At 53.5% G+C, this 14,512-nt stretch overlaps 1 protein-coding gene across 9 annotated transcripts in view; it reads left to right on the top strand.

Moving 5' to 3' along the window:
* Positions 1-1,552: 1,552 nt before the first annotated feature.
* Positions 1,553-14,512, top strand: part of RASGRF1 (Ras protein specific guanine nucleotide releasing factor 1) — a 112,152-nt gene continuing 99,192 nt past the window's right edge. For all 9 annotated transcript variants that reach the window (XR_006887734.1, XR_006887732.1, XR_006887733.1 and 6 more), the window contains exon 1: positions 1,553-2,222. Coding sequence is in view for 6 of the 9 variants with exons in the window: in XM_046655491.1 (XP_046511447.1) it covers positions 1,947-2,222 (276 nt within the window). In the remaining 3 variants the exon portion in view is untranslated. The remainder of the gene's footprint in view (positions 2,223-14,512) is intronic.

Below are 14,512 nucleotides of genomic sequence, written 5' to 3'. Positions count from 1 at the left end.
GGGCTGTGTGAGGATTAAATGACTTAATTGATCTCAAACACTTAGAACAGTGTCCTTTCCCTGAAGTTTTCTTGGCCTCTATATCAGGCTTCCTAATTAAAGAGTTTAGTTGAAGAGAGCCCAGATGCAGAACCCCACTCCTGGAAACTCTGCTTCCACAAAGAGGGCAAAAGAGAAGAAAAGGTGCTCACAGTGTAAGGTCCCTCTTGGGAAAATCAAGGCTAAAGGAAGTCTTAGCTGTCTCCCCCTCTTTGTTTTCGTTATTCGTGAAGAAAAATCAGCCTCACCTGGTCCTTGGAGAGAGTTCCGTGTCCGGAGTGTGGGTACTGAGAGGGAAAACTAAGGTTAACACGGTCAGTCCCTCCCTCGGAATGTGCCCCACCCGAGGAACGCAGGCCTGCGCCTCTGTGCCCAGGTTAGAGTGGGTGGCGGTAGCTCCAGTTCCTCCGCTGCGGGCTCTCTCCGTGGACTCCCGTGGGCCTACCCAGGGCTACCCGATTCTCAGGCGCCTTCCCTAGCGCCTGACCGTGTGTGTGTCTGTGTGTGTGTGTCTGTGTGTGTGTGTGTGTGTGTGTGTGTGTGTGAGGGGAGGGGGAAGGGTGCCCGCAGGTTCAGGTTCGGCGCTGAAAAATTATTGTCCTCCCTTCCTCCCTTCCTCTCCAGGGCTGCGCGGCCGCCCATCCCGGCTGCAAACAGAGAGGGCCGGGCTGAGCGCCGCTCCGGGTCCGAGCGAGGCCGCTGCCCTCTGCGGCAGACGGCGGTGCGCGTTCCCCGCTCGGGCGCCCTGGCTCGCCTGGCGGCCCGCGCGCCCTCCCGATGCAGCACGCGGGCGCTGTGACGTTCTCGGATAAATGCCGTGTAACTGTGTAGGCGAATGGAAGCTAAAAATAAGAACGGAAAATCTATCATTAAGGTATCATTGCGCCAGCGCAGCTATTTGAAGGCTCCCATGGTCCCCGGCGCCTGTGTTTGAAGCCCGCCTTCAGGCTTGGGCGGGGGGGGGGGGGGGGGGGGGGGTGGTATTTGCAGACAACTCATAGCAGCGGCTCGCCAGCCAGACCTCAGGACGCAGGGGTGGCGCTGGTAATTATGGAAACACTCAAAATAAAATAAAATAAGCGCTCACCGCTCACCTCTCCCCTCTCCATCTCACCCCCTGTATTGTCCTCAAGTCGCTGAGGAATCGCCAGGAGTGACCTGGCCGACTACGCAAAGATTAGGACTGAAAGCTATTTCAGATCCATTTCGCCATCCACCTTCCTCCATCCACCTCAGATTAGAAAAATTAAGTACCAGGAGGAAGCCTTTGGAGAAGAAAATGACAACTGGGACTTCGCCCCAGATCTACAGTGCGCCGCGGTGGGGCACAGAGACGCAAACTCCCGGGATGGCGAGCCTCCGGGATTCCATTCGGTTAAATGAAAATTGATCTGAATTCCTTTTTAACACCCAAAGGGGAGAAGGAGAGAACAGGGGAGGGAGGGCAGGATTCGTGTTCGTGCGTGTGTGTGTCCTGTGTCCGGGGAGGGGGAGGAGGCGCCAGGGTGCAGCCTGCGCGCCGCTCTGCGCCTCGGCGGGCTGCGTGCGTGTGTCCCTGTCCGCGCTGCCGAAACGGGCTCTTCGAGGGATCGGCGTCACATGACTCCGCCTGCCCCTCGCCAGCGCGCAGCTTTCCAGTCCCTCAGTTTGCCCTGCGCCGGGGGAGGGTCGAGCGGCACCGTGGTTCTGCGGAGCGGAGAAAAGGTTCCGGTGGGCAATTGTACATCTGGATTCCAGAAGCCGCGGCTCATTGCCAGATCCCGGAGTGTAGATATTTGCGGGGAGGGGAGAGCGAGAAGGAGCGAGGGAGCGAGCGCCAGAGAGAGGCAGCGCGCACGGACAGGGAGCTGCTGGGTGCCGCGCGGAGAAGATGTAAGCGCGTGGGGTCTAGCTGGCCTCCGAGCACCATGCAGAAGGGGATCCGGCTGAACGATGGCCACGTCGCGTCCCTAGGACTGCTAGCGCGCAAGGACGGCACGCGCAAAGGCTACCTGAGCAAGCGGAGTTCGGACAACACAAAATGGCAAACCAAGTGGTTCGCGCTGCTGCAGAATCTGCTCTTCTACTTCGAGAGCGACTCCAGCTCGAGGCCCTCAGGGCTCTACCTGCTGGAGGGCTGCGTCTGCGACCGCGCGCCCTCCCCCAAGCCTGCGCTCTCGGCCAAGGAGCCACTGGAGAAACAGGTGAGGCAAGCACGGTGTCTGACCTCCCAGCGTCCAGACCGCGGCCCTTGGGGCTCAGGGCCTTCATCCGGCCGGCCGATGGCGCCCGAACTTTGGTCCCTCTACTCTTGGCATCCTCGGCGCCCTCGGCAAGAGGGGAGGGTTGGCCCAAGCGGGAGGGTGAGCTCCCGCGGGGCAGAGTGGGCAGCGACTGCGGACAGGGAGTAGGTGCGGGCTGCAGCTGCTCTTCGCTTGGCGAGCTCCATGGGAGGCGGGGACAGAGGGGCCGAGACGCGGAGATGCGGCGGGAGATGGTGTCGAGAGTACTAGACAGAGCCGATGAATGTGGACCCACATCCAGCCAAAAATGATCCTCCCAACCCCTACTCTCACCCCTCAGGCCCGGATAGCGATCATCTGCCCCAGACCTGAGAGGTGTAATTCCCCGCGCTTAGGCATGGGAAGGGCTAGACCGAGGCGTCCCCGCTCCGCAGCTCCCTGCCTCACTGCAGTTGGGAGCCTGGGCTGGCTCTGCCAAGTTGGGGGGTTGCGGGGCCTCAGATGCCATGGACCGGTGATGGACTCCCAGCTGGCCCCAGGCCCAAGCAACAAACCGAGGGATTCCAAGGACCCCCCCCCCCCCGCCCCCCGCCCTGACGCGACGGGGCTAGGGCCAGGGCTGCTGCGGGGGGCCGTGGGTCAAGTGGGCGCTTCTATCCTCCCCCGCCCTCTGAGCCTCCGCCGTCGCCGCAGCGGTGGCTTTAGCGCTGCCCTCGCGTTGCCGGAGCTGCAACACTGAAGTGCCAGGCCTGGATCTGCAGGGGCCTGGGCTGGTGGTGGTGCGCCTTTGGTGCTGAGGGAGGGAGCAGCACCTGCGGCTGCCCAATGGGAGCATCCTGGCAGGGAGAGAGGGTAATTTTTAAGCTTGATGCACCTTTCAGAGGCATCTGGTCTGTCCTCTTGCCTCTGGGAAGGTAAAGTCAAAGATAGTGAATCCTAAAATGCCACCACTGGGAAGGACTGGAGATCCATGGGCCCAACCAGCTGGTTAGTGCCTAGATGAGGACACTAAGGCCCAGAGAGAGAAATTTACTTGCCCAGTGTCATACCAGGTGTTGAGGCCACCTCGTGGTTCTGAGAACTGAGATCTCAAAAGTGGTTGCTGCATGCAGACTGGTGGTGATTGAATTGGCTGCAATAAAAGCCTCACTTGAAGTTGCCCTCCTCATTGTCAAGACAGAGCTCTGAGCTCAGTCTCTGCAGCACACTGCTTCCTTCCCTACCTCAGCCTGTGGGTGCTGGGAAATGTGGACAAGAATGTTTGAGGGTGGGTCTCTGGGAATGACAAGCCACATGGCAGGTAGGGGCTCCCAGATGGCAAAGCAGAGCAAAAAGCAGGCAGCTCCTTAAGCTTAAGGCACAAATGGGGCCTAGAGAACTCACCTGGGAGAGCCAGACCCAGGCTGGGCCAGAGACACTGCTCTCAGCCCTTGATAACTTGCCCTCGCCAGCCTTCCAGAACATTGCCAACTCTCACCAGCCAAAGTCCACCAGTACCTACCAGTGGCCTACATCCCCGGCCAGAGCCCACCTCTATCCCTCAACCCCCTACACTGGTGCCTAGAGCTGAGCTCCTCGGCAGACAGGGAGGGAGGGGTGGAGGAAGCTGAATTGCTATTGAGTACACAGTGTCTGTTCTCAGCCCCTTAGACACAAAGCCAAAAACAGGCCTGAGACCAGATCTCAGCTCTGCAACATCCTGTCTGTGTGACCTCAGTTAACACACTAAACTCCTCTGAGCCTCTGTTTTGTAATCTACAAAATCAAGATAATAAGACCTACCTTTCTGGGGTTTTGAGAACACAAATAAAGAATGTATATGAAAGTATGCTCACAATACATTTTAGTTGGATCTAGATAAATCTTGGTTGAATCTAAATTATACCCAGCTGGGCAGGGAATAAAGGCCTAATACAAAATGCTAATGGTGAAAGGAACCTCAGAAAGATTGTACAGCCCATCCTTCCCATTTTACGGATAGAGAAACTGAAGACCAGAGAGGGAAGAGAGTTACTCAACATCACAGAGTACGTCAGTGGCAGAATCAGACCTAGACTTCATCTATTTTCTAAGAATTCCTGAAAATGAGATCCTACATTGATTCCAGATCATTAACTCTTGGCTCCGGTATTGGGCTGTGCTAGCAGTGGCTTATGGGAGGCACAGGAGTGCAGAACCAACTGATGATGTGCACGCATGCTCAGAGCCGTTTCACTGGAATACCACCCATTGGAGATCCTCACACGTATCCACGAGAGTAGCCCTCTTGGCACAAGAGAAACGAATAGGGTTGAGTGCAGTAGGTGATGGTCGGGTGCTGCCCCGCTTGGGCACTGATTTCTGCTGAAGAACCATGCTTCATCTCATCTGCTTACACAGACGTCCCGTTCCACTCCAGAGCGAGAGTTTGACTCATGTAGAAAGTGGATCCTGCTCCTTTAGCCTGTATATGTCCACAAAAATTTGTAACATTTTCTTTTCTAAATCTTCGAGTAAAATTGATGGCCGCAGCAGCTGCTCCCTGTTTCTCCTTGACTTGGGTGTCCCACGGCACCCACAGAGCCCCAACATGAGAGGCCTCGCTGCAAGCCATTCTGTGACTGAGTTTGCCTTGCATGTGGCCCACAGGAAGCCTTTCTAGAAACCTGCCGCACATGTGGCAGAGTGCCCATGTTATGAGACTTCCAAGAGGCTCTCAGTTTGACAGGACTGGCTAGTATCTAGGAAAGACTTGCTTTTAGCAGGATGTAATTTTTCCTCGGGTCCAAGCAGAGCTTCCACGTTGAAGGACTGGGGATGGTTTCTGAAGGAGTACAAAGCAAATATTGGCTAGGAACCTCCCCAGTTGCAGGGATGAGTTAGGGATGGAGCACATAGTAGGTGCACAGGAAATGCTTATTGAGCTGAACTTGGTATATCATCTGTTAATTCCACATTTCATGTCTTGAGCACTGACTGGGCACTGGTCCAGGCCCTGAGCTATGTCACAGGCTTAAGAAGCTGGATGTCACAGTCCCCAGCCCCCAGGGAAAATAAACCCACATAAAGATGGGCACCCCGCACTGAGAAGATGCTCTCGTAGCAGGATATGCAGGGTGCTCTGGGAGCCCCGGAACCAAGCACCAGGCCCATCCTAACATTATGTACTCTCATCTGGCTGTTTCTACGTAGGTCTGACTGCATCTGGTGCAGCCCTACCGTCCTGGAACTCTGGCCTGGATCCTAAGGCCTCATGAAGTCAGACTGGCACAGCCATGCGCCTGTGCCCACTGGCAGCTGCAAGGCACCTCTTTGGCCTGGGCCCTGCTCACTCAGTCCTGACCTCCTCTCGTGCCGACCCTCCAGACCACACACTGAAGGCACAGGTGCCTGGACTTAGAGTTTGGATTCGGCTTCCCTAGAGGTTGACCCTTGGTGTTCCTTGCCCCGCTTTGGTGTGGAGTCACCCCAGACTGCCTCTTCCCACTCTCATTCTGAGCCCCCTGCAATAAAGCTTCCAGCCCCAGCTTCTCAATGGAGGATGTGACCAAACCAACCCCAGCACTCTCCTTACCCCCGAAGCAGGAGTGGTCAAATGTGAACACCAGGCTCTTCCTTATTCACTTAGGACTGAAGGGATACAGACAGATCCCCTCAGCCAGAACCTCAGCAGTGATGTAGGTGGAGGCTCCAGAAGCTGGGGGCCTGTAGTACTTGTTGTCCACCCCTACCCACCATGGGTGCCTCATGGGTGCCTTTCCCTGGAGACAAACCAAAGCCCCACCCCGGTCCCCAATCACAGGACACATTACGGGCTGGCCCAGTGGATCAGATCAACAACAGCCCTAAGGCGGTGAGCGTGCCCGTTTGACAGATAGGGAAACAGTCCCATTGGTGCCATCTAGCAACAGTGGCTGAAGTAAGACTGGTTCCCTGGCTTTCTCACTCTGCAGCTATCTGTCTTTGCCACAAAGCATTCCCTCCTGTTGCTCTAGCACATTCACCCTCTCCGCCAGTCAGAGAAAAGCAAACCTGAACACAGGGGAATAAGGTTGATCTAAACGCAACACCCCTCAGACACAGGACCCTGGGACACCAGTGTGTGTGGGGTGCCAGCGACTCAGACTGGGGTTGCTTGCACTGTGGAAAGGCCAGCAAGGCTCCCCACCCACCCAGACCAGGCCCAGCCCTGGCAGGCGTGAGGCCCCGGGATTAACTGTGTGAGGTGCCCATCTCCCCACGCATCCCCCAAACATTTCTGGAGCTGGAACAAGGTTGAAGAGGCTCAGTAATTATACTTTAATTGGAACAAGGAAGTACCAGGTCACTGTCCCTCTTCTTGGGGACCGGGAGGCTAGGGCCAGGAAAAGACTGTACATAGACAAACCTAAACTAAAATCTCACCACCATTTATCCGTGCAGTAAACATTTTGGCTCTCAGTGCCAGATCTGTGGTAGGTGCAGTGGATCCAGAAAACAATAAAACTTAATCCTTGTCCTCAAAGTGTTCACAGTGGATGGGGAGCCCTCCTTAGATTCGCTCCTGGTCTCACCAAGTGCTGGGAATTCTCTCTCCTAAACAGTCCCAGACTCACCTCTGCCCCTGCCCCTGCCTCGGCAGGAGCTCCTGCCATCTGCTTGATGGACTGAATGCCCTCACATTGTCCTGCCTCACCGCACTCCAGGTCCCCCCTCCGCATAGCAAGCTGCCAGAGTGATCTTATAAACTGCAATTAGATCATGGACTGAGCCACTGAAAGCTCAGTGGCTCCCGTCGTCTTTAGAAAAACATGTGGACTCTCAAGTATGCCCTGGAGCACCCAGGGGAATCTAGCCTCTGCCCACCTCCTAACCCTGCCCTCCCCTCCCCTTCTCCCCCTTCCGCACCCTACACAAGCCTCATCTTTCCTACCTCAAGGCCTCTGCAGTAGCTGCTTCCTCTGCCTAGAATGATCTCCCACCCCTATGCCCTTTTAGTGACCAACAACTCCTTCTCTTGCAGGTCTTAGCCTCAGAGTCATCCTCACTTCAGAAGCTAGAATAGCCCCAGGTTCCCCCATCACGGGCATTTACAGCACTGTCCTTCATCCACATCGCTCGTCACAGTCTGTGGTTATTTGACATGTTTGGCTGGTGAATGTCGTCCTCCCCTCTAGAACAAAAACTCCAGGAGAGCAGGAGACCAGCAGAGGCCAGAGACTAGCTAGAGGGCTATTGTTACTAATAGTCTGGTAAGAGATGTCAAAGCCCTGAAGGGGTGAAAGAGTGATGTCTTTAAGATAGAGACTTTATTAAGAGATACTCAGATGGAGAACTGGCAGGACCTGCCATCCAATTGGACTGGATGAAACCTGATGTCCACATTTCTGCCCTAGTCCTGGGTAGATGCGGGGCCACCAGCTAAGAGAGAAAGACAGGTGGAGGAGCAGACTTGGGGGCAGTGGACGATGATGAGTCCCCTCTCAAGAGGTCAAGTTTGAGATGCCTGAGGGCAGAAAAAGACTTTATTTATTTTTTGTTTCTGCCGAGGAGGATTCTCCCTGAGCTAACATCTGTGCCCATCTTACTCTATTTTGTATGTGGGTCACCACCACAGCATGGCCACTGACAGGTGGTGTAGGTCCGTGCCTGGGAACTGAACCCGGGCCACCAAAGTGGAGCACACCGAACTTAACCGCTAGGCAACCAGGGCTGACCCCAGAAAAAGGCTTTAGTCTCTTCCCAGGCATGGTGAGAATACTGATCACAGAGACAAATGGAGCCCCAGAGGCAAATGACAGTATGTGCTAAAGGCAGGGACTTACTGAGTTTTTGTTTTTGTTTTTTTTTTGAGTTAATGATAGGTTACAATCTTGTGAAATTTTGGTTGTACGTTATTGTTTGCCAGTCGTGTTGTAGGTGCACCACTTCACCCTTTGTGCCCACCCCCCACCCCACCTTTCCCCTGGTAGCCACTAATCTGTTCTCTTTGCCCACATTTTTAAATTCCTCATATGAGTGGAGTCATACAGAGATTGTCCTTCTCTAACTGGCTTATTTCACTTAACATAATTCTAAAGGCAGGGACTTATTGAAAGGGGTGTTCAGAGGTCTGCAGGCAGCTGCCCTGTGGCCCAGAGCCCTTGGAATGAAGTGATGTACCCTCCAGGTGCACAGCAGAGGAGGCGCAGCTAGCTGGGGACAGTGCCAGCTGGGCAGAGCCTCCTGTGGTCCCTCTGGGATCTGCCTATGTTAGACACTTTCACAACCTGCCTGGCTTGGCAGCCTTTGCCTTCTCTTCTGCAAGTGCACCTAGAGGTGTGAAGATGAACTTGTTGGCAGATTTGCACTCGGATCTCAATTTCCCGACACTGCCAAGCAGGTATTGTCACTCCCCCTTCACAGAGGGAGGACAGGAAGCCCAGAGGATTTACCCAGGCTGCACAGCAGAGCTGGGGTTCTGAACCTTCCCTCCCACCTGGTGACTGTGGACCAGTCATTCAGCTCTCCTGATCTACAGTCTTCCTGCCATTCTAGGAGCCCCGGGGCTTTGAGGGCTGCCATCAGGATGAAGGGGTGGCCCTGGGGGCCACACCCCCACATCAATCAGAGGAATCCCACTTTTAACTGCTTTACATATTAGCGTTCCACATAAGATTTTACCTTTATTAACGCTTGAGAAAGTTTGGCTTCACCAGAAGTCGTTGCTCAGTGCCTTTAGTTCTGACATGCCATGAATGCTAATTTAGATGTGTATAAGCTTGTAGCAGAGCACTTCAAAACACTAGACCACAAAGACTGAATAACAATAAATAACCATTCATTGAGCACCCACCATATGCCAGGAACTGGAGTACACGTGTTACATACTGCGCCTCCTTAATCGTTCCAACAGCCCTGGGAAGCCATCACTGTTCATGTTAACCCATTTTTGAGATGACGAAACTGAGGCTCAGAGATGGTAAGTAACTTGTTCAAGGTTCCAGACCGTGTGCATGGCAAAGCTGGGACGTGAACCCAGGTCTCCCTGACTCCAAAACCTGAACTCTTCAGCCACAAGCAACATAAAGACTGAGCTGGAGTGTCCTCTGCCAAGATAAATGGAGAAAAGAAGAGAATTAATAGCAAGTGAAAATATGTCGCTGTCTCTTCGGTGACTTTTGTGAAGCAGCGTTTGTTTCTGTTTTGCTGGGAACCTTGCAACTTGAATCCCATGAGCATTGAGGGAGAACTCACCTAGGCAGCACCCACACGGTTTCCCTGGAATCCATGGGAGCCTGGAGCCGGTGCCTGAGTGCACGCGCCAAGAACAGGACACAGCCCCTGATGTTTATGCAGGAGCGTTGGTGACGCGTGGACTTGACAGGGGCCCAAAACAGTGCCAACGCCCAAACGCCTCCGTGAGGGCGGACTGTCGTGCAGGGAGCAGCTGGGAGCCTGGGACGCCCCCACTATCATGCTCCGCTCACCGGGGAGCGCACTCCCCCTCCAACACACCACCTCGATTCCCAGCTCATTCATTGAGGAGTTATTCCACCTTTGGCAATGAGGCACATTAGGTAAAAACTGTGGGTTTCGAGCCACACAGACTAGCTTTGGATCCTGGCTCTTCCACCTTCTCACTTGAGAAGGTCTTCAAGCTCTCTGAGCCTCAGTTTCCCCATCTGTGAGATGGAGACCATAACAGAGCCTGCCTCACAGCCCCGTTTTGGATGTTAAACTGAGTGCTGTTTATCAAGCCCTACCACACACGGTAGGTCTTATCAATAAATTGTAGCTGTTATAGCTTCAGTTTTATGACCAGGCTCTTTCTCAATGAAGCGACGACTCAGGTCACCTGGCGCTCTGGCAGTTCTGAAACAAGTCAGCCCCAATCCCTGACCGTGGACATAAAGAAAGGATAGTAAATCTTAACTGAGGGAACCTGTGGGTTTCTGGAAAAGTCTGAGCAAGGATGCTTCTAAAAGAGGAAAAATGCTTGCTGCAGGAGCTCCTCCATCCCTGGTGGCAACAGCATCCCCTGGCCCTGCCAGTCTTACTCTTTAATCGCTCTCAGACCCAGCCACTTAGGTCCCTCTCTTCCTCCACTGCGTTAGTCCAGGCTGCCATCATCTTACATCTGGGCTTGAGTGGGGGGCTCCTAACCAGCATACTAGTCAGCATGGGCTGGGCTATGCTGCAGTAACTGCCAACCCCGAAATCTCCATTGACACAAGAGTGGTTGATTTCTTGCTCATGCTTTATGTCCCCTGCAGTTGATAGAAGGGTGCTGCTCATTGTGATTTCTCAGGGATCCAGGCTGATAGTCATTCTGACACCTGCCTCCACAGTCATCTCTGCAGAGAGGAGGGGATGTGGCAGATCTCTCCCTGGCTCTTACAGCTTCCACCCACAAGTGACTCACTCTGACCACAGTTCACTGGACAAGTCACATGGCTTCAGTCCGGAGGCAGTGAGGAAGTGCAGACCCACCACGTGCCTGCCAGCAGAGCACCAGAAATACTGGGTGAACAGCACGACTGCCATCCACTGTCCCTAAATCCACTGTGTGCCCCCGATCCATTCACCTCTCTGCAGCTGGAACCGTCTTTCCAAAATGGAAATCTGATCATGTCACACACACACATGCAGCAGCTGAGGAGAAAGGCAAAGGGACCTTCATGATGGGTTTAACAGGAGACAGAGATGTGCTGAGCTGGCAGGGTCCTGGCCAGGTCGCCCCTCTTTTCGTTAAGCTGAGTGACTCTGTCACCTTGACCAAGTATCACCAGAAGCACTTTGGCCACTGGGCTTCCCCAGAATTAACAAGGAGAATTTGAAATGTCAAAGTGGCATTCTGAAAACATCGACGCTGCGTCAATGGCATTTGTTCCCCAGAGATTTACCTGTGTCTCCTAGAAGCAAGCCCATGCTGCCTAGCCTTGGGAGGATGGGACAAAGGGCAAGGGCCTGCCCTGGAAGAACTCACCATCCAGTGAGGGACAGCCCACCAGTAAGCAAGGACAGCACAGGCTGCTCAGCACTGGTACAAAGGAAAGCCCAGGAACCATGGGAATCCAGCATGGGCACCGCCCCCAGCCTAGGGCATCAAGGGGGCTCCACCAAGAAAGGGCATGTAGGACAGACCATGTAGGTTGCCGAGGAGGCCGAAGCTGACCCTTAAAGCCTGTGTGCCATGTTACAGAGTGCAGGCCTTCCCCCAGTGCAGTTGGGAGCCAGCACAGGCTCTAGACAAGAGAAGGGCTGCTCTGATCACTGCAGGGTGAGAATGAGCAAGAGGAAGACCCTTCCTGAGGCAGGAGGCCAGGTAAGAGATGGCTGTAGAACTGAGCGGCAGCAAAGGCCTGAATTCGGGGAGTGCCGTGAGCACCGAAGGGTCCCCTGCACTCCCACCCCCGCCGTGTCACCACATCGCTGAAGCCCATGCTTGCGCTGTGCCGCTAAAACCATCCCTGGGCCTGCATCCACACCCTCTGCGGCTGCCACACCCTGGGCTTGGTGGGCAGCAGTGGGGGGTGGGGAGCCTCATCCTAGAAAAGTTCCAGGGGTTGTCTCCATACCTTCTTCTCCAGCCGTCACCCAGATAAAGCGCCTTTTCAGATTACAGACATCAGAGTCCTTACCACGCGAAGCATCTCCTCTAACCACCGTAGGACGCCTGCAGTGACTATGGTGTGGGGATAGACGTAGTCCTCATTTGGCAGATGAAGCTCAGATCAACGGAGCTCAATCCCTCAACAGAGACCTACCGAGGGTCTGTTCTGTGCCAGGCCCCGAGCCCTCACTGCTCATTACTGTCAGAGTCAGAACTTGAGCCAGGCCTCCCCGTTCCAGGTCATTAAAGTCGGGGACATCCAGGCCCATTGTTAAATTTGGCAGTTTATACTTTAAAGACTACATCTTACTAATCCGCCAGGACTAATGCAACTTCTTTCTCCTGAAAAGTGAGATAATTATTATCAAAAAGATATGTCCTAGTTGAATTTGGATTTTTTCAAATTGGACAATCCAACTCAGACCTTAAAAGCCTTTCAAAATTAATTTTAGATGAGCAAATGAATGACTGAATGAATCCTTAGCAACCTTAGCCAGTATTCTAAAAACCCATCTAGAAATTCAGAGAAACCTGATCTAGACTGACTTTCCCCTGTCAGACTATATGAGTGAAATATAACCAACTTTGTTTAGATGCCTCTCAGGCTCTTAGCCCAACTCAGGAAGTTAGTAAAATATTTTGGGAGAACCTGGTCAGTACGTAGCTTTCTCAGCCTCAAGCCTGCTGCTGTCCTTCCACGCTCTCTGCCCCCGCACTGGGCCTGCTCTGCTCTCTGGCCACCCTGGTTGCCAGCTGGGCTCCCTACACCTTTAGTCAGATCTTCAATGGGGAAGAGGGGAGGAGAGCAATACTGTGGGAGCGCAAGTGAGAAGAGGCAAGGACTTACATCTGGCAGCTTCCTGGTAGCCTGGACAAAGAGGGAAACAGGCTGGTTATGGACACCCGCTGCCTCCTGGAAAGACATGGTCCAGTTCATCAGGCAAAAGCACTTGTGTCCCAGGGGCTCGTATAAAGGGAGCCAGGAGGGAATTGATGATGACCTCAGGGGAAGAATCTCTGCAAATCCAGGGATCTACTCCAGCAGCAGCTCCTGTTGGCTTTCAGGGCAGCCTGAGCATGCTCGGCGAAGACCATTCTTCAGGAGGCTGGAACGATGGGGTCCTAGAAAGATGGACCAGACAGTGCAGGGTGTGGTTTGGAGACAGTGGGGAGCAGATAGTGAGTCAGGCACTTTCAAATAGCCCGTGCCTTCTTTTACTTTAAAATTTTAGAATTGGCAATACATTATCATGATTCAACATTCAAAAGTTAGAAAGAAGTATACAGCAACAATGTTGCTTCCCACCTCTGACCTCAACAACTCAATTCTCCTCCCTAGAGGTTGTCATTGTTACCAGTTTCTTATGCATTCTTCCAGAGAGGTTATATATGCACAAATATGTGCAAATATATGTAGATATGTGGACATATATATGCATGTGTGTATAATTATACAAATTGTAACATACTATAAACACTGTTCTATACCTTGTCTTCTCACTATATTGTGGGGATAGTTCTCTGTGAGTGTATTGATCATCCTAATCCTTTTTTACAGGTGCATAGTATTCCACTGTGTGGATGTGCTGTAGCTTATTTAGCCAATCTCTTCTTGAGGGACAGTTGGGTAATTTGTGGTCCTTTGCTATTACCAACAGAAGTTGAATGGCAAACATGTCTAGGCTGGAGTTCATTCCTTCATTCAGCAAACATCTAGAGAGATGGTTGGTGGGAAAATGAAGGGCAGATTTCTTGAGTGATAGATTGAAGAATATTCATGCAGGACCAGCTAAGTGTGACATCTGTGGCCATGGCTCCTAGGGTCTAGAGTAACATACGTGAGAGCAGACCATTCAGCAGCAGAAGCTTGGAGGGCTTCACTGACACAGACCCCCAGGCCATGGGTCAAGCACTGCCTAGTTCAAGGCTGACTCTGAGGGTGAGTAGCTTTCCCCAGGCTTTTAAGCTCTGACATTGCAGGCACTCCTCCCACCTCCTTCATCCCCATTCCCAGTGTGGGAGGCAGGGAGTGTAGGTGAGCGAGTGGTAGGGTGTCCAGGAGGCTGGTCCCCAGCAGCAGGCCTGAGGCCTAGGCTGGTGGGGGGCGCAGAACAGTGCATGGCTCAGGCCCCGTAGGAGACGGGGAGCTAGACAGGGGCCTGAGACAGGCAGTTGGCTGGGGGATGGAGCAGAGGTCCTGGTGCAGTAACCTAGGAAGACTCAGACTGGAGAACTCAGAGGCAGAGGTTGCGTGTAATGAGGCCACTTGTATCAGGGGAGAGGGTCATAAAGTGGGGTCCAGACCCCTTGTGGAGCCACATCAGGTGAGTGGGGGGTTGTGAGTGGGGCAGAGTAGGTCAGTCCTTTCTAGATTTGTGTGGGAGCACCAGTGGGACAGTAGAAGCCAATACTTCCACCAATCAAGCAGGCCCATTTGGGAAATATCACATGCAGTGAAGCCCCACTGTGTGCCAGGCACAAGCTTGGTGCAGCCAGGGTGGGAGGAATGAGCAGTAGATAAACAGGTGTTGCGCTGCAGAAGCGGAGAGAAAGACCAGAAGACTCTGGGGTGGCCTGGCACAGGTCAGAACAGGACTTGTCCTTCCAAGGGCTGGAGAACAGAGGGACTTCCCCTGGGATTCTAAGGGTGAGAGGTGGAAAAGGGATCTGGGGTGTCCAGGAGGACCTAACGGGGGCT

The sequence above is a fragment of the Equus quagga genome, chromosome 2 (assembly GCF_021613505.1).
Source record: "Equus quagga isolate Etosha38 chromosome 2, UCLA_HA_Equagga_1.0, whole genome shotgun sequence".
Classification (NCBI taxonomy): domain Eukaryota; kingdom Metazoa; phylum Chordata; class Mammalia; order Perissodactyla; family Equidae; genus Equus; species Equus quagga.
Note: the sequence above shows the minus strand (reverse complement) of the source record. Positions and strands in the feature narration are given on the sequence as shown.